Raw genomic sequence first — 20,673 nt, forward strand, 5'->3', positions numbered from 1 at the left:
GTTTATTGCACTTTCCATTACATCATAAGTGATCAAGTGCTTAAGATAAGATAAGATAAGATAAGAGAAGATAATCCTTTATTAGTCCCACAGTGGGGAAATTCTCAGTGTCACAGCAGAAAGGGATAGCAAGACACTCAGTTACAAAAATATAAGAAACACTCAGTTACAAAATATAAAAAACTGCTTGAAATACAGTATGTCAAAAAATAAAAGATCTATAGCACTGAGTATATCGTCACTGTCTCCATTTTAGCAGTTTTTCACTTTTTGACATCAAATTAATCTGGCTGTTGTTCTGTACAGTGTTAGAAAATTTAGGATGGCCACTAGAAATGCTCCAAAATGACTTGAAATAAAATCTTTTTACCTTGACCTATATTAAAACTTTTTTTTTTAAAGTTTTTTTCTTCCACTGCTAAGTTGCCGTTTTGGAGATACAAGATTTCTGCTTGACAGCGATGATATTCACTTAGGTTAATGCATCAGAAGAGCATTTCCAGAGTCCAGACAAGAAGTTAGAAAATTGACATTGCTGTTACTGAAGTCTCGCCATAAACTAGGCTTTTATTTCAGGAGAAAATATGAGATCTGTTATCATATTATTTACTTTCTTCCAAGAGTGAAAATAATGGAAGAAATTAACACTAGTGTATTCCTACATTGCTCTGTCGTTATATCTGTATAAATCATGCTGGTTTATGCCTCAATCATAAGATTAACTGAATGAAAACCAAATTATGTCTCTTTAATTCTAATTCTTCTGTCTGCTTGCTCTCTCTCATCACAGGAGAGGAAGATGATGAGGAGCCAGAGATGCCAGTGGGTCCGAGACCCCGCCCACTTTCAGACATCCAGCTGAAGGAGAAAGCTGTGCCCATGCCTGAGGCCAGGGCCTTCTTCGTCTTCAGCCATACCAACAAGTAAGACAGACCTACCTTCTGCTTAGAATCCTATTAGAATCCTCTCTGTCTCTCCTATATATCACACACTGTTACTCTCTGTACCAGCACTGCTCATATATGCTGTTATATTGCCAGTTTATTAGACATACCTAACTAATACTTACATTCACTGGCCATTTTATCAGAAACACCTACCATATACACCATATACCTATACATTTTCAGTTAGGGACTGGGGCTGATCTGTTGCTGCATATTCATATTAGCTCCTTTCTTTCCCACTCATCAATGGATGAGAGAACCGTCACTGAGCAGTGGACCATTTTCAGCACACTGATACTGACAATGGTAGCAGCATGCTAATGTGTGATTTGCTGGTATATAGCAAGTCGACATGTATATATAGTCCTACAAGCAAGTTGTCTTGTGCTGGAGAAAACCCTCAAGTTGTTCTTATGCTGTGTTTTCTCTCATTTTCTTACTGTACACAACCTGCATGTTGAATATGACACTGTCTGTCTGATAGACAGCCAGCATCAGATTTGTGCAGGGTGTGGGACTGTTAATCCAGACATTTAAAGGACCTTGTGGGACCAATCACAAAAAAGTCACTAAACATATATCTTTCTCTCTCGTTATCCTTCATAGGTTTCGGGTCTTATGTCATAAGATTGTCAACCACAACATCTTCACCAACCTCATCCTTTTCTTCATTCTGCTGAGCAGCATCTCTCTGGCTGCAGAGGACCCAGTGAAGAGTGACTCATTCCGAAACCAGGTTGACACACACACACACACACATGCATGTTCATGCTCATACATGTGATGTAGGTTATTCAGTGGTAAATGCTAATTACTGTTTGTGCTTCTCTTGCAGATTCTAGGCTATGCAGATCATGTGTTTACAGGTCTCTTTACCATAGAGATCATATTAAAGGTAAAAGGTGTATTCTAATTCATCATATGAATTCTCTCTGATCCACATACACTCCCTCTTTCTCTCTCTCTCTCTCTCTCTCTCTCTCTCTCTCTCACTTACTATCTCCTTACAATTTTATGGAAAGGCTTCATAACCTTCTCATTGTCCCCTCTCATGTCTTGTCTCTGTTATATCTGGCTTCTGTACAGATGACAGCATATGGAGCGTTCCTCCATAAGGGTTCTTTCTGTCGTAACTACTTTAACATTCTGGATCTGGTGGTGGTCAGTGTCTCTCTCATCTCCTCAGGGATTCAGTGAGTACAGGCCAAATCTAGTTAACCCGGTGGTGTCTTGTACAAAAGAAGCTGAATGTGTGAGTGTGTGTAGAGATGAATAGCATGTGGGTGAGGTAATTGTGGTGCCCATTTAATTGCCATTTCAAAGGCAATGAACCGTCCTTTCAATATGAATAGTTCAACCCTGTAAGATGAGGCCCGGCTCCTCTCTGTTCTGTGCCCTGCAGGTCGAGTGCCATTAACGTAGTGAAGATTTTGAGAGTTCTTAGAGTCCTCAGACCTCTGAGGGCCATCAACAGAGCCAAGGGCCTCAAAGTGAGTCCACACAGGACCTCTATCCTGCATTCTGTCTTCGCGATCACCCGTTCTGAGGCTGCCCAGGCGGCCTGGCCTGTATGACTCGTGATTCATGTGAATCCCTTTTTTTTTTTAATCTACAGCATGTAGTCCAGTGTGTGTTTGTGGCTATCCGCACTATTGGGAACATTGTCATCGTCACTACCCTGCTGCAGTTCATGTTTGCGTGTATTGGAGTGCAACTCTTTAAGGTGAGTAAACTGAACATGCACATGCATTAAAAAGTGAACTGAAGTCTTACACTGTGTTTGTGCTTCTCAGGGCAAGTTCTACTACTGCACAGACTCTTCCAAACAAACACAGAATGAATGCAGGTACAAATCTGGTGTTGACAAACGTAACGAGTCTATATGAGCTCTAAGAAATAATTCATTTCCTGTTTAACTTGATTAATTTGGTTCTGATGGAAAGTGAGCACGTCATTGTGTTTATGTGTTTACAGGGGGACTTATATCCTCTATAAGGATGGTAATGTTGGGAAGCCGGAGAAAGCTCCGCGTACATGGGAGAACAGTGACTTCAACTTCGATGATGTTCTGCAAGGCATGATGGCCTTGTTTGCTGTATCCACTTTTGAGGGATGGCCAGGGTACGTCTCAAACACACAATTTGTTATTACTTTGCCCAATAAAAAATAATACATGTGATTTAATTAACACCTACATAATCTTTGTTACAAAATGAATGAATAAGAAAAATATGTCACATATACACATATACTATATACGGTCAAGGAAAATGTTTCTGCCATCTCAATGTTTCTACTGATTAAGATTTTAGAATAGATAGAATATAATTTTCTTAAAATATCAAAATCAGTCGAATTATTTTCCATTTTAATCTTTTGACATAATTTCAGTCGTTCTTTACATAGTGTCCAAAATTCATGATGAATGGACCAATAGAATTGTCCATTGAAAGTTAAGGTGTTTTTTTCCTTCTTCTGTATAGCTGCCATTTTGGATATTCAAAGTGTTTACATAACTGTGACGATATTATTCTTATGTTAAGGCTTTCATTTTCAGCATAATTAGAAGATTAGAAGAACCTTTCTTAGCCATATGATTTTAACACTCTGTCTCTGCCCTGCAGGCTACTGTACAGAGCCATTGACTCCCATGCCGAAGACGTTGGCCCCATCTACAACTACCGTGTGGTCATCTCAATCTTCTTTATCATCTACATCATCATCATTGCCTTCTTCATGATGAACATCTTCGTAGGTTTCGTCATTGTCACCTTTCAGGAGCAAGGAGAACAGGAGTACAAGAACTGTGAGCTGGACAAGAACCAGGTAGGGGTGGCCAGAAAGCTCAGTTCCCAGCCGGCATTGCAGAATCCCTAGACGACGGATACTGTGGCTACAAGTTCAGCATTCTAGTTAAAACCAGTCTTACACTGGCAGTCAAAAAGAATAGCTCAGATGTGCATGTGTTATTGTTTTTGATTGGTTAGAAAGGATCCATTCCTTCTTTTTTTGATGCATAACCACAAAAAGCAATGCAGACACCACCCGGCGCATCAAGTGATAGAGTGGCATGAGGATGTCACGGTCAGCACAATGTTCAGATTTGAACAGAATTTTCACCCAAGGATGAGCCAGACTTACAAGTCCACAATTCTATTCCTCATATTTTGGCTGATTTTTTTTCGACTTTCCCATGATGATACACAAAGAAGCAGTGTGTTTCAGGGGTGCCTAAAAATACATCCGCGTGTGTCTCTAATTAACTCAGATGTTAATAAACCTATCAGAAGCTTCCAAAGACATGACATCATCATATGGGCTGTCCCAAATTGTTTAAAGGCATATTAATCTTATTTAACTTTTGACTTTGAAGAAAGTAATAAAAATCGCCTTAAAAATTCTCTCTCTCATTATTCTGGCATTTAGCAAATAAATATAATAAATAAATAAATATTATAATATATAATAAATCATAATAAATAAATAAATAAAATATTATATTTAATAATAAATAAAAATATAATAATTAAATAAATAATTTTGGGAATCCTAATTGACCTAAAACAGGAAAAGTTTATTCTTAATTCATGTCAGACAGTGAGAAAAATAAATGCATATGTGTCTTTTTATATAGTATATGTAAACTTCTGGTTTAAACTGTATGTACTGTATATTTGTTATCTGCTTTTGTTTAATTGAATCTCTTCCGATTCACAAATTTGAATTCTGACTGTGTGCGCTTGTCTTTTTGTGCTACTACCATGGTACAGCGACAATGTGTAGAGTATGCCCTGAAGGCGCGGCCCCTGCGTAGGTACATTCCTAAAAACCCGTACCAGTATAAGGTATGGTACGTGGTCAACTCCACCTACTTTGAATACCTGATGTTCACGCTAATCCTCCTCAACACCATCTGCTTGGCAATGCAGGTGAGTATCTACAATACTATGGATGGCTCGTTAATCAGTTTGCAGACTTCTAGGTTTGGATCAACATATTGTCTGAGGAAGCTGTTTACACTTAATTTTGACAAACAGCATGCTTGTAAATGTTCTAAAGTAAATGCTTCTAAAAGAAAAGAGTCTTTGTTGTGTCTCTCTACAGCACCACGGTCAGTCCCCATCCTTCAACAAAGCCATGAACATCCTCAACATGCTTTTCACCGGTCTTTTCACTGTGGAGATGATCCTCAAGCTCATTGCCTTCAAGCCTAGGGTACGGTCTGCTCCCTACCTCTTTAACACTGTAGGCAGGTCCAGTGGTGATGATCTAAAGCTCATATTTATGAAAACAAAGTTCATTAGTATTAAGTGTGGCTTCTCGAACACTAATTTCACTGTTAATTGTTATTCCCTCTTGAAAATATTGATGCTGCGCTCTCTCGCTCTCTCTCTCTAAGCATTCAGAGAGAGACAAGTATAGTTAGAGCAGCTCTAAATAGAATCAACTCTCTGAGTAAACAAAGGATTTTTTCCGTTCCTTTTTTCATGATTTCACCAACATGTTGTTACCACAGGCATACAGCATTGATGAGGAGCAACTTCATTAGTGGGCTTTCCCTCAGTCAGAGTTTTGACATGCTAATTTACTGACAGAAACCAGACTGGGAAAGATTTCTTGGCTTCCAGTCTAGTTATTATATTTTTGTAGCTTTTCATGTCCTGTATTCGGGATGGCTATTCTCTACAAGAATATTAGATTAGGATCATTAATACGACCCCTTAGACCTCTGGCATATCAAACAGCACATACCAAAATCACTAGCACCTACAGTATACTGTTTCCAAATTTACACCATTCACATTTTACCAATAGTGGCTTTTCAAAATGCATACATCTGTCACAGTCTGTTCCCAGGCAAGTTGAACTGGGCCAAGATTTAGGACAAAGTTTGTCCTAAAAGCCTAAAAACTCAGGAGTTTTAGCTCCAGGAATATTTTTACACTCTAATAGATTAGTCTCACAGCACGTTCATGTACATGCAGCTTGCGTGTACTACAGTGTATTCAGTGAGTAATGTTACCTGTAAGTGTTTGCTGTAGTATGGATGTGCCTGCTTTTTGCATGCAAAGCACAACACAGTGTTGTGTGCTCTGTTTAATAACTGATATTTCAGGTATCCTCTGGACACCACCAAGGTGATTTATCATCTCCAGCTCCTCTGCAATGAATTTCAGCTTAGATTTTCTTTTTCAGAGAAGTTGTTACTTACAGAGAATTGACAGGGTTGTTATTTATATGGCGTACTATTTAAAATGGTATGTTAACAACTGAATCTGTCTTCTCAAATATTTTAAAGTTTTTTTTGTTGTTTTTTTACAGACCAGCCTCTCCCAGTATGAGTGCTGGTCATACCTTTAGTTAATGTAGAATCTCTCTCTCGCTCTCTCTTTCACAGAGCTGTGTAGCTCTCCCTGCTCTAAAGGAATTGCATAAACAAACTTTTCAAACTGAGTTTCATGGCATGTATGACAGCTGCTTTTCTCAGTTAATCTAGTCATTTGACTTGACTTATCCTTATCAGGCACATCACACCGTTTTCCATACCTGTCACAATTAACCGTATTTAACTTGGAAAGATTTTGCTACAATGCTACAATTCTCACAACACTAGACAGCACTGTTGTGTTTTTCTAAATGAAAGACTTTGGACATGATGGTGGAACTGAAGAATAATGGTGATAACACTCAAATCTTGAGATAACGAGTTGATGTGAGATTAAGTTCCTATGTGTTTTTGTCAGTTGGCTGTAAAATAGGACAGAGTGGGGCACAACCTGATCATTTTTGTCTTAATTATATTCCCCCTCTTCAGACCTCCCAAATCATCATATGCCGATGGCATGGTCCAAATTAGCAGAGGTTAAGGTTAGGATTAGGTCCAGGATGATGGTCAGGGTTAGATTTTGGGTTGAGGTTAAGGTTAGGATTAGGTCCAGAATGATGGTCAGGGTTAGATTTTGGGTTGAGGTTAAGGTTAGGATTAGGTCCAGAATGAGGGTTGAGATTAGGTTTTGAGTTGAGGTTAAGGTTAGGATTAGGACCAGGGTGAGGGTTATGATTAGGTTTTGAGTTGAGGTTAAGGTTAGGATTAGGACCAGGATGAGGGTTATGATTAGGTTTTGAGTTGAGGTTAAGGTTAGGATCAAGGCCAGGATGATGGTCAGGGTTAGATTTTGGGTTGAGGTTAAGGTTAGGATCAGGGCCAGGATGATGGTCAGGGTTAGGTTTTGGGTTGAGGTTAAGGTTAGGATTAGGACCAGGATGATGGTCAGGGTTAGATTTTGGGTTGAGGTTAAGGTTAGGATCAAGGCCAGGATTATTGTCAGGGTTAGGGTTTGGGTTGAGGTTAAGGTTAGGATCAGGGCCAGGATGATGGTCAGGGTTAGGTTTTGGGTTGAGGTTAAGGTTAGGATTAGGGCCATATTGAGGGTTAGGAAAAGGTTTTGGGTTAAGGTTAAGGTTAGGATTAGGACCAGGATGAGGGTTAGGATTAGGTTTTGAGTTGAGGTTAAGGTTAGGATTAGGACGAGGATGAGGGTTAGGGTTAGGTTTTGGGTTGAGGTTAAGGTTAGGATTAGGACCAGGATGAGGGTTAAGGTTAGGTTAAGATTAGGACCAAGGTTAGGGTTAGATGTTGGGGAAGGCTGAGTTAGGTTCTGCTAAATGGAAGTTACATATTAAGACTACTTGATGTATCATATCAACAGAAAATGCATTAACAGATCATCTTTGAGAAATGTACCATAGTGTTTTCAGGTGCTTTACCGCTGCTACTGCACTCTGTGTTTACATTTGAAGGCTTACATTTGCAAGAGCTGTTCTCTTAAGGGAATTAAATGATAGCCCTGTTTAGCCCAGTAGCTAGTACCACCCTGAAATACATACCACCCTGGAAAGGCAGCAATTACTTTGCCCAACGCTGATTATATTTGAGGCAGTGTCAAATTAGAATTCATTGCCATAAATGACCTGTAAGTAAATTAGCATTTTATTTGAACCTGTTTAACTACATAAAACATCATGTTAAGCTTTTAGCAGTGTCAGGTGGTGCCCCGCTTTCTCCTACTTTTCAGGCTGTGTGTATGTAAGTATGCTTGGGACTTTCATTTTTTGACCTAAAGGCTGTGCTCAATCCCACAGTGTTAGAGGAGAGTGGTAGGTATGCATTTTTGCTAATGGTTGATGCTACCTGTCTAACTACCCCTTCGTCCTGTATAGGGTTACTTTAGTGACCCCTGGAATGTTTTTGACTTCCTCATCGTAATTGGCAGCATTATAGACGTCATTCTGAGTGAAATAAACGTAAGTACACCGCCATCACCTCTCTCTCTCTCTTTCTCTCTCTTTCTCTCTCTCTCTCTTTTCTATCTCTCATTTTCTCTCTCTTTTCTTGCTCTGTATCCCACTTTCATCTCTTTCTTTTCATTCTCTTCACTTCTCTTTTCTTTCATTCCTCTGTGATTCTTACCTTCCCTTCCGTCCATGTCCTGCTGCTGTTTTTCCTCTTCGAGTTCCACCTCTCCTGAAGGCAAGATGGCCACTGTGATGTGTTGTTGTGCAGTGTCAAGAGGTAGCCCCGAAGCTTCTGGATGTAGAGCAATCAGAAAAGCCGGTAGGGGGTTGCCGTGGTATCTGGCTGTAGTAGGGGCCTCAAAAGACACCGAGAGAGACATTTAGAGAAAGAGAGAGCCCGAGAGAGAGAGAGAGAGAGAAGGAGAGCGAGAGCAAGCGTCATGACATATTTTTCCACTGTGACTAACCTAAACTAACCAAAGAGACTCATGTGTTCTTTTCAGTGCAGTTATGACTGTTGATGTTCTTTTCTCATCAGAAAGCATGACTGCCCACAGGTCCTCTCCTCCGCCATGTCTCGGATACTATTGTTTCTTTTTTCTTTCTCCCCCCACCTCCTTTCCACACCTGTCCCTTGGTTTTATGATTTGGCCCCATGTGTTCAAGAAGTCAATGTTCATATGTAACTGTTTCCTTTCTTATTTTTTTTCTCCTCTCTCTTGTTTTCTTCTTCTTCTTTTTTTTTCCTTCATTTCTTTTCATCCTCCCCTCCCCTCCTCCTCCCCACCCAAATGCAGCATTATTTTGTCGATGCATGGAATACATTTGACGCTCTCATAGTAGTGGGTAGCGTTGTTGACATAGCTATCACAGAGGTTAACGTAAGTAGACTATCTTTCAGCCTGCCTGCCTGCACACAACACCCTCTCTCTCTCCCCCCCAAGAACAATAGAGATTAAGCTACTGCATTTTCTTTTCCTGGTTTTCCTTAGTTTTCCTCTCTTCTTTTTTTTTTTTTAACCGTTCACTGTTTTAAGTTCCACTTGCACACATGAGCATGCAACACACTGTATAGCAAGAACGGCTGGAAATATATTCTGACATTTCTGAAAATTGACCTAGAATAGAAATACAAAATCTTATTTGAGTGAGAATAAATTTGAATAGTGGTTGGATTTCAAAAGTAAAAGTTGTAGTAAATGAATCTATGGTTGAGAAGCAGATAACAGCAGATAGCTGTTGAATATTCTGGGTTGGATCTCCTCTTACAGGCTTAAATACACTGAAAATGGTGTTTTAAATTGACATGATTAAAATGTGACCGGTGGTTGCACATAAATGAAATATGTTTTTGTCAACATAATTCAACACAAAATGAAACAATTTAGTCAGTCATATTTTATTATGCAAATTCACAACAACATCTTTTTTCAGTGTAGAAATCCACATATACTACTGCTCAAAATCTGGAATCACAGTTTTTAGTAATAAAAAAAACTATAATAATAGTAATATAAAAAACTATAATAATAGTATTAAAAAGACTATAATAATAGTATTAAAAAAGACTATAGTAGCAGATAAATTGATAAATAATTGTAATAGGCTAGATTCATTCAGATTCAGCGGGATATTAAAATATGAGATAATCAGTAGGACGGTGTGAAGGGAAAAAAAAGATGAATTGTAAAATGAATGAATGATGTATATGGATATGCATAATAAATGAATATATTTAAGGCTTTGCATTTTAAAAGAGACATTTTAAGGTAAATACAGTTGGGGTTGGAACTTTACATACCCTTATCATGGACACGAATGTCACAGGAATATTGAGGTTTCCTTGACCTGTGCAAATGAAAATTTGGTGCACAGGTTGTAACCTTTTCAGTTTTTTTATCTAAAATGTAACTTTTAAGTGCAGTCTACATATTGTAGATTGGTTTGAGGTCAGGTCAGCTCCATTCCAAAAGCTCAGTGTTAGCCTCCTTTATCCATTCCACAACCACCATTGGTGTGTGGACAGTGATTGTCCTGTTAAAACACCCAGTTGTATCCAAGTTTGGTTTGAGGTAATGCTGAAGAGGTAGTCCTCCTCCATCATTGTTTAATCTACTCTGTGCAATGTATAGCCACCACCATGCTTAACAGTTTGTACAGTGTTCTTGGAGTTCAGTGCCTCATCTTTAGCCCTCCAGATTCGAATATCTAATAGATATCTAATAGCTTTTTCTTTGTTGATGACATTAGCTACGAATGGTCTGTCATGTACGAAAGTAATCAGTCATGATCACTAACAGGAAATTAAGAGGCCTTGGCCTTGGCAAGTCAAAAGTCAGCTTTGGAACTTTCAGCACCACTTAAACACCACCACCACTGGGTGTATGTTTGTATGTATTTGACCCTGAATGTATCATTTTGACCTTGTGTTGGTTTTAGAAAACTCACACCATATTCTTATTTGTTTTTCTATTAAAGATGTTTAGATGTTGCACACTGAGTCTGCCCCTAAAACAGAACAATTTAAATAATGAATGGAAAGCAATTACATTTCTTTTTAGAACTTTTTCAGAACTTTTTTATGTGCTTTTATTTTGAAAGGGATTTGCTGTTTCTTAAGTCTGATGCCAGTTACAGGTAGCCTAACACTAAACATAAAGAAAATTAAATTAGTCTTTAAAAAATAAAACAGAATTATGTCATTAGCAATATATTAAAGTGTAAATGTCACAATTATTTAATCCAAATTTGTGCATAATTAAATGTTTAAGTCAATGAAAGTGATTTTAAATGAATCAATGTCTAAAATGTTGATTGGCCCTAAAAGACAAATAAGTCCTATAATTATAAAGAACTACACGTCATTTTGAGTATTTAAATCTACATTTTATAAATTGTTGTACATAAAATAACAAAAAATATTAATATGAAAAGTAATTCCAAAGTTTTGAATGGTACTGTATATTTTATATATGAAGAGTTTCATTCCAAAGCACATTATGATATTACACATGAACGGTAATAAAACCCTCATTTAACACAATAAAATTAGCTATAGTAGTAAACTTTATGTTTGTATTGATCACTTATTTCAGATGAAATCTAAATTTTGGGACCCTTGTCCCAGACTATGCCTGAAATACTTTACATTATGTGTTTTATTTATAAACATTTTAACAAAATGTAATAGAATACTGAAAATAATGCATCATTTTCAGATTCAAAATCAATTTCATATGTCTATATGTTTTCAAAATGTGATTTACATGTGTATTTACATAGATACATATATCGATATATAGATGATATGTACATGGTAATTAAGACTGTGGACTGTCAGAGATATATCCTCTATTCTGCTATACAGGGACCCTGTCTGCACTGACCTAACTTTGGTTTGAGATTTCTTCCTTACCTCCATTTTTGTTTTCATTTCATTTTAACCAGAAGGCATGGCCTTGATCTCAGCATTGTGTTTGGATTGCCATTTTGTTTTCTTTTTAAGAAAGAAATTCCCTTTGCACTTTTCCATGAAGCTTGATCAACCAGTTCCAGTAACAATCCATGAAGTACAATACCAGAAGACTTTGTTCACAGTCAGCCCTCTTAAAGATCAAATCAGTTCACACCTGGTCATTCGGCTCTCCTTCAGCAAGAGCTTTAGATTATTCCTCTCTGACAATCTGAAGCACTAATCCGTGACAACTTCCCCTAAGCCATGAGCCTGCAGTGCCTCCTAAAAGGCCTGTTGTTCGCGTCTGAATTGACTTAGAGTTGGAAGGTGAGAAGGTCATGTTTGCCAGCTCTTGTCTTGTTGACGATGCCACACTGCATCCTTCACTCTGAATGCCTTTTCTCCTGTCTGTCAGTTCTGCACTTTTACTCTCTTATCTGTGTCTTCTGCTCTGTCTCTCCTCTATTCCTTATCGAGTGCTCTTGTTGACTTGATTTTCATGCTGGATAGCCCTGGTCTCTGAAGGACTATTACATTACTGGTAGAGAAATTGCAGAGGTTTAAGTGGTAGTCCAGAAAGTAAACAAACCCTGTATTCCCAGTTTTCTCACCTATAGTTTACAAGAACTGATTTTTCTACATGCCTAATAACTTCTTAAATTTTGCCTGAGCACCCGGGGGGCAGGGCTAGCCAGTATTTGCCAAGTCTCTGATACTATGCAACATGAGAGAACTTCTTTTATGACCGTCAAATGCTCTAAAATGAAAATTGCCTGCGAGTAGGTCTCGTGCTTCTTCTCTCGCAATTGCACATTTGGAATTCCGCGACCGAGCCGGTAGTGTTGTGCGTGTGCATGGACAGGGTTGCCAGATCCTTTGCAGTTATTCGCAAATGCCATATAATCATCCTCATATTAACTGAGAAAGTTTCGAATGCTACAATCATTAAATTACGGAAAACGACACCATTATGGTTTATAGCGGATCTGCAGAGGATTTGAGTAAAGAGGACAATGTATCTTTCTCCCCATATCATGTAGACACTGAACATGCACCCATTACCCCACCACACACACACACACACATATAGACACGAACACATGCTCGCACACATATACTTAACATTCTCCCATTCTCATCCCTCCACACTCTCTCTCTCTCTTTCTTTAGAGTTCACACTACACCTCACATGGCACAGTAATCACCACAGAGACCGAAATGATGACAGAAGCTGTTTTGTGCATACACTATGTGTCCAAAAGTGTCTAGACACCCACTCATTAACAACAAGTCTGTTCCCCTTTTGCTGCAGTAAAAGCCTCTGCTCTTTTGGGAAGGCCTTATTCTAGATTAAATAAAGGTGGTACTATGGATTACTTAAGTGATGCCATAGAAGAACCAATTGGGTTCCAAAAAGAACCATTTTTGTAAAAAGAGATATGTTTGTGAAGAACCATTAAACCCTAGGTCTGTTATTCAGTAACCAGTCCTAATGCAGAAACCATTATAGTGGTGTCCCACAAGGCTCTGTTTAAGGGTTATAGAGTTATGAGAGAAAAGAACTGAAGTGTGGGCCTATGCACAGGATTTAGGGGTTAAAGAGGTCATACTCAACAGCTCTTTTACAAAAATGGTTCTTTATGGAACACACAGTGGTACTTCTATGGCATCACTCGCAGAACCTTTTGTCGCACCTTTTATTTTTAAAAGTCTAGGCTGATGTGTTCCAGACTGTCCCAATCTCTTGGCAGTGTTTTGTTCTGTTGAGATTGTTCAAACTGTGCACAATGAAACACTTGTGTCAGTAATGGCTGCCACAATTAGTGCAGTAGCTGAACTCACTAATAGGACGGAGTGTCTGTATACTTTTGGACGTATCAAGTATCACACACATTTCTCTAGCTTGGGATTGCAGTTCCGGGCTTGGCCAGTAAATGGCTCCCTTTCACCGGGACCATGCTGCATAGTGCCCAGACAGATACGCTATGAGGCATCTCCCCTGTACTGGCAGGGTTGGGAGGCATACTTTTAAACAGTACTGAGGGCTGAACTGAATGCACTGCCCTAATGCATTCAGTAACAACTTCCTTTAAAATACATAAAAAGAGTAACTTATTCAGAATGCATTCATAATCCATCTTGAAAAGGCATGTGAGAGACAAGGCCTATGTGTTATAAGACCTATAGAAATAAGTGAATGTCCTTTATGTATTCTTATAAGGTATAGTCATGACCCTAGTAAAAAAAAAAACTTTTAATAGTTTAAAGAACATTCACATAATGCACAGGTATAAAACCAATTTAAAGATTTTATTAAAACCCTAACATTGTGGAGGTTCTTCTACCCCTAAAAGGAGAACCTAAAAAACAATATATATATTTTTGTTTGTTTTGTTATTAGTAAAAAAGTTATTTGTAAGTGTGAAGAACATGTTTAAAGAACCTTCACATAGTGAAAATGTTCAGTGCTAATAAAACTACGCTATTCCTAGAACATTTACAATATGTGGAGGTTCCATAACTTTCAAATTGAGTAGAACTGAAGAACCGCTACCTCTGGTTTCCTAAAGAACCCCTTTTTGTTTTACTGTTTTTGAGTCATTTCTATAACATTTACAATATGTTGAGGTTCCTTAACTTTAAACCTGAGTCAAACTACAGAAGAACTACCTTTGCTTCCATAAATAACCATGTTTTTAAAAAATCTATGAGTGGAAAGACTTTAAGTAAACCTTACACCATGTGGAGGTTCTTTAAACATTAAAATTGATCTAGAATCATAGAAGAAAAATTTAATAAAAAGGTGGAACCGTAGAAGAAGCACTTCTGGTTCTCTTTGAAAAAACCCATTACAATGTCATGGATCTATAGTAGATATACAACATGTGGACGTTTTTAACCCTTAAAGAGGTTCTTCACACTGACATTTCTTTTTCATACATGGTTCTCTAAAGAACCATCTATTGAAAGCTGCTTCATGGGACCAAAAGTGGTTCTTAACCTTAAGTGGCATCACAGATACCCCTTTTTTAGAGTGTATCCTGAATACTGCCTTTTCAAAATGCATCATGTACTGAATACAGATACTTCCTTTGTGTATTCTGAAAACGTACTGCCGTTACCTCAACCCTGCCTACTGGAGACACACTCTGCACATACTGTCACACAAACACACACACATTTGGGTGTGCATTTACAGGCACACATACACACACACACACACACTACAAAAACATGGAAAACAGGCAAAAAAGGCAGACACTTTTCTATAGTCATTACACAGGTCCACACACACTCACCCACACACACATACACACCAACCCACTAACACACACACACACATGCACATACACTGTTTTGTGGCAGCTGTGTGATGGGAGGTCAGCGCTGCAATAGCTTTGATCTGTCTACCTTTCTTTAAAGCCAGCTGACCCGTCCTCCTCCACCCCCTCCTCTGTGGTAAGACCAATGGTACGAACCGACGGCAATCAATGCCCACCTCACACTCCACCTTTTCATATACTTACCCTCCCCATCAACCATCGCCATTCAGCCTCCGGCATGTCCCACCCTTGTACACACACGAACACACACGCTGAAAGCCGCTGTGTGTCAGTTGCGTCGTTACATCCCTACAATATTTGTGCTTGATGTATCTCTACTATTGCTGCTCTGTGGTTATGTGGTCATTGTGCGCTCTGTGATCTATACCCCTGCCCCCCCTCGCTTTACTTGCAAGGTGCAGTAATCCAGTAGCTATAACAGAACAGAAGCTGTAAACTCTATGAAGAATATCTGCCATTCATTGATTTAACGCATGACCCATTCGTCCTTAATTGTGCAGTAATTGTTACCATTGCTTGTAGGTCCATGTGATCACAGCTGCTGGTCAGTTTTGAAAGGATTTATGTCTCCTCTAGTTGAAAAGATGTGCCAAGACAAATAACTGAAACTGAAAATGTGTAAATGTAAAGAATAATTTAATGGTCTAAAGAACCTTCACTTGGTTCTTTACAAATGTAAAGGTTCTTCACACTCACACATTTCTCAAACATAGCTCTTTATGGAACCAAAAGTAGTTATTTTATGGCATCACTCAAAAAACATTTTCATCATATCTCATTAGTCAGTGCAGGATTAAGGCTTTCCTTAATTTATATCAAGGGCATAGTCCCAATATATACTGGGAGGGACATACTCAGATATTCAGATATGATCAAAATGCCAAAATATTCCCCTCACTTGCTGATGAGTAGTGTAATGTTAGGATCCATCAGTGTTCCCATATGTTGTTGACGGGACACTTGTTATTTTAACACAGTTCCACCATGCCAGCAATGGCTTGATAGCTAGCAAACATCTTGAAGTCAATGTTCAATGTTCAAGTGGTATGGTTATGTTATGTAGGTGTGAAAATAAATAATATTTTACTAAAAGAGATGTATAAATGTAGTATAAAGATTTAAATAAGTTATTTAGTTATGGAATTATGGAATTATGGAACCAAAAATGGACATTGGACATTTATTTTTAGGAGTGCATTATATATAGCATTGCTGCTGGAGCAAAACTGCAAATCTCCAAAATGGAAACTTCACAAAAAAAGGAAATAACATGTTTTATGTTCATTAATGCAATAAGATTAATAAGAGAAGTCCATTTCTGGAGTTCTGTATGAATTTATGTAATTTTTTTCTTTTTTATCTGCTTTGTTTGTGTTGTTCCAATGCAAACAAAAGTATGTAACTCTTACCACTCCCTGCGGTTGAGTTGGTTCCCCCAATGTTCAATCCATTACTATGGCCTTTGATTATACAAAGGTTTATTTTACGATTTTTAGGTAAATATTTTTAGATTAATGCAAAGGTGTTTTGTTGAATTCAAGACACTGTGGCCTATTCTTTGAACTTGAAATGCGAAACAAACACGCATCAATTTCAGGCAATTTTATTTTTTTTTATTCATGAATTTTATCATTGGCATATCTGTACAGTTACAAATACGTTACAGATTACTGTACAGTTGCAGTTTTTAGCAAAGGCTCCCTGTTTCTATGCTTGGAAATACTCGTTTTAAGGGTATAATAATCCAAATGATTGTCAGTACTAATATATAAATATAAATGCATGCAGATCAGGCATGCAAATCCTGAAAGCACTTGAACAGGAAAGAGTATTCCATGACTAGACTTTTTGTTAACAGAAAAAAAAACACTGGCTCATGAGCCTGCCCAATGTTTTCCTTTTGACACTTAAATGAATAATAAATTAGAGAAAGCTACATGTAAATGTTATGTATAAAGTGCTGCTAGAAAGTTTGTCAACTCTACAAATTTCGTTTTTCTGCATACATTTGACCTGACATGCAATTGGATTCTCATTTACGTTGTTAAACTAGATAGTAAAAAAAACCCAGTTGATTAAATAACTCTGAATCACTATAGTTTTTACTTTACAGCCCATTGCTGCTCAGCTTTGACTTGGTCATTCCACATTTTTACAGTCAACACACGACCAACACACATTGACAAGAAGCGGCAGAAAATTGCGTACAGCATACCAGAAACATCCATCAAACTGGAGGACTGCATTATGCACCAAAGGGGGTTCATCCAGGACAGAGTGCCAATCCATATCTGGATAAATAGACATACTTTTATTCACACACACACAGCAGGGCAATATTAAAGTAACCAATTCACCTGATCTCAATGTCCCCAGAGGAAACCCCCACAAAACCCAAGACCCTAGTGCTGACAGGCAAACATGCTAACCACAATTGCATGGAAATACAGAAAATTGTAAAGAGTTCACAATCCTTCTAGCAGCACTGTAAGAGGGTAAATTGAGGTTTGTCCTTCGGAAATAATTTGTAAATAAGTGCTGGTGGACGGAGATTGTTTCCACATGTCCAAAACTGATTCATCAGTTACACTCAATGAATGCCGCATTTTGCTGTAGAATGGTCATGAATAAGAGGAATAGGGCTTTAGTCAACACTATGACTGGTCAAGATCAAGTCAAGACTGAGTCTAAAAAGGGCAGAGACCAGATCAAGATTGTCTAGACTAGTCCAAAATGTTTTCAGTCTAAATTTCTTAGCCTTTTCAAATTGCTTGGTAAAGACATTTAAAGTAGCTATGCCTCCGCAGATTTACTTGGCACAACAATAGCCTAGATTTCTTTGAATTTATATCATTATTTCTATTGACTGTTGCTATATATTTTTTAAATGAAATGAAGTGAAAGTTTATAGATACATAGTATGTTTGCACTCTACCTGGCCAAAAAAAGAAAAAATAAGAAAATCCACTTGGCTACATCCAACACAAACAGATGCAATGATTTGGCTTTGAGTAGCTTCAGTATGAATGAGTTTGTTGCATTTGTGACAGTGAAGACAAACACTGTCATGTCAACATCACTCTGGGACAATAGCAAAAAAAGTTTTCATAGTTTCATAGTTCTGTGCAACTTTGATAAATATGGACCATTGATTTGTGGCTAATTATGTCAACTGCATTGGGATATTTAGCCGTCAGAGAAAGTACGATGAATCCAGCTGTAGCTCAGAGGATGATCCTATTCCAGAGTAGCATAGACATTAGCAAAGCTACTTTAGGTTAGCATTTAGTGTCTTACACATTTTTAGCTAAGAAAGCAGGTTAGTTTTATTTCTTTTCAGAAAGCAACTAGATTGTATGCTTTATCTGAATCTCGCTTGAGCTGGATGTAGTTTCGGAAGGACTGCGTTGTTTAATGATATAATTCATTTTTTGCAACATACTAATATGTGTGTTTTGCGTGTGTGTGTGTGTGTGTGTGTGTGTGTGTGTGTGTGTGTTTGTGTGCTTTTCTGTATGTGTCCATTGCCGTTTGTGATGCACATGTGGTTTGTTTGTGGATGCATGTGACTGTGTGTGTATGTATGTGTGTGTGCTTGCACATTTATGCACAAACCTGTGCATCTGTGCTGTCTTGTGTGTCCGTGGCTCCCTGAAAGGGGCTCCAGAACACGGAAGATAATGCCAGAATCTCCATCACCTTCTTCCGGCTCTTTCGAGTGATGAGACTGGTCAAGCTGCTATCTCGCGGAGAAGGAATTCGGACCCTCCTGTGGACCTTCATCAAATCCTTCCAAGTGAGCGATGACTGAGCACACCATTAATTAACCATTGTCAAATGTATACTTTTTAGAAGCATTGAAAAAAAAATTGCTCAATCAATCTGTATCTTTCTACAGGCTCTTCCTTATGTAGCATTGCTTATCGTAATGCTCTTCTTCATCTACGCTGTTATTGGAATGCAGGTAAAAAGACCCTCTGGTCTCACATTTCCTGTATGTCAATATTCTGTGATTGTCTAATATTGTGTAGTGATTAGTTTTCAGATGATTTCTGAACCTTCTGAATTGTTACCTAATAAACCAATACATTAGTTTATTGGACACTTCCAGGACAAAACTCAACATTAAAAATGTCTTAAATTAACCCTTAACTATTACTATTTATTTCCTAAAATTATTAAAATGCCTTTAGACTGGGCTACATCTGATTTAGTTTTAAACGGTGCAATTATGCCTTACACAACATCACCGACACACAAAAACACACTCAAAAATGACAACTTCATGCATTTGTATTGGTCCATGCATCGTGAAATTCTGACACAATGTATAGACCAACTGTCAAATTCAGATTTTTGTGTGATAGTGACAATAGAAATAATTATAGTTGTATCCATTAGAGGGTGATTTAAACTATGACCACCTCTGATTTGGAATGAACTTGGCCCATTATATCAGCTCCACATCCCATATAGGAACACTTTGTAGTAATTACATAAATAATTACAGACTGTAGTCCATCTGTTTCTCTGCATACTTTGTTAGCCTCATTTCACCATGTTCTTCAATGATCAGGACCCCACAGGACCACCACAGAGCAGGTATTATCTGGGTGGTGGGTCATTCTCAGCACCGCAGTGACACTAACATGGTGGCGGTGTGTTAGTGTGAGTTGCACTGGTGTGAGTGGATCAGACACAGCAGAGCTGCTTAAGGTTTTAAACTTCTCAGCGTCACTGCTGGACTGAGAACCGTCCACCAACTGCAAATACTGAGCCAACAGTGTCCTGTGAGCAGCATCCTGTGACCACTGATAAAGGACTAGAGGATGACCAACACAAACTGTGCAGCAACAGATGAGCTTCTGTCTCTGACTTTAATGATCTACAGTGCATCCGGAAAGTATTCACAGCGCTTCACTTTTTCCACATTTTGTTAGGTTACAGCCTTATTCCAAATTGTATTAAATTAATCTCTTTCCTCAAAATTCTACACAAAATACCCCATTATGACCATGTGAAAAAAGTTTTCTTGAGAGTTCTGAAAATTTATTAAAATTAAAAAACAAAAAAATCATATTTACATAAGTATTCACAGCCTTTGCTTAATACTTTGTAGAACCACCCTTGGCAGCAACTACAGCCTCAAGTCTTTTTGAATATGATGCCACAAGCTTGGCACACCTCTCTTTAGGCAGTTTTGCCCATTCTTCTTTGCAGTACCTCTGAAGCTCCATCAGGTTGGATGGGAGACGTCTGTGCACAGCCATTTTCAGATCTCTCCAGAGATGTTCAATCGGATTCAAGTCTGGGCTCTGGCTGGGCCACTCCAGGACATTCACAGAGTGGTCCTAAAGCCACTCCTTTGAGATCTTGGCTGTGTGCTTCTGATCGTTGTCCTGCTGAAAAATGAATCGTCGCCCCAGTCTGAGGTCAAGAGCGCTATGGAGTAGGTTTTCATCCAGGATGTCTCTGTATATTGCTGCATTCATCTTTCCCTCTATCCTGACTAGTCTGGCAGTTCCTGCTGCTGAAAAACATCCCCATAGCATGATGCTGCCACCACCATGCTTGACTGTAGGGATGGTATTGGCCTCGTGATGAGCAGTGCCTGGTTTCCTCCAAACATGAC

General features: G+C 38.4%; 1 protein-coding gene across 4 annotated transcripts in view; it reads left to right on the top strand.

Moving 5' to 3' along the window:
* Positions 1-20,673, top strand: part of cacna1c (calcium channel, voltage-dependent, L type, alpha 1C subunit) — a 270,161-nt gene that overhangs the window by 231,632 nt on the left and 17,856 nt on the right. For 3 of the 4 annotated variants that reach the window (XM_072672845.1, XM_072672846.1, XM_072672848.1), the window contains 15 exons: positions 791-923; positions 1,554-1,683; positions 1,783-1,842; positions 2,034-2,140; positions 2,350-2,437; positions 2,563-2,670; positions 2,741-2,793; positions 2,922-3,068; positions 3,572-3,773; positions 4,718-4,876; positions 5,052-5,162; positions 8,169-8,252; positions 15,121-15,168; positions 18,700-18,837; positions 18,940-19,005. In XM_072672845.1, the coding sequence (XP_072528946.1) occupies positions 791-923; positions 1,554-1,683; positions 1,783-1,842; positions 2,034-2,140; positions 2,350-2,437; positions 2,563-2,670; positions 2,741-2,793; positions 2,922-3,068; positions 3,572-3,773; positions 4,718-4,876; positions 5,052-5,162; positions 8,169-8,252; positions 15,121-15,168; positions 18,700-18,837; positions 18,940-19,005 (1,634 nt within the window). Of the gene's footprint in view, positions 1-790; positions 924-1,553; positions 1,684-1,782; positions 1,843-2,033; positions 2,141-2,349; positions 2,438-2,562; positions 2,671-2,740; positions 2,794-2,921; positions 3,069-3,571; positions 3,774-4,717; positions 4,877-5,051; positions 5,163-8,168; positions 8,253-9,040; positions 9,125-15,120; positions 15,169-18,699; positions 18,838-18,939; positions 19,006-20,673 lie in introns of all 4 variants that reach the window. The other variant, XM_072672849.1, reaches the window with a different exon arrangement.

Source organism: Salminus brasiliensis, chromosome 2 (assembly GCF_030463535.1).
Source record: "Salminus brasiliensis chromosome 2, fSalBra1.hap2, whole genome shotgun sequence".
In the NCBI taxonomy this organism is placed as follows: Eukaryota; Metazoa; Chordata; class Actinopteri; order Characiformes; family Bryconidae; genus Salminus; species Salminus brasiliensis.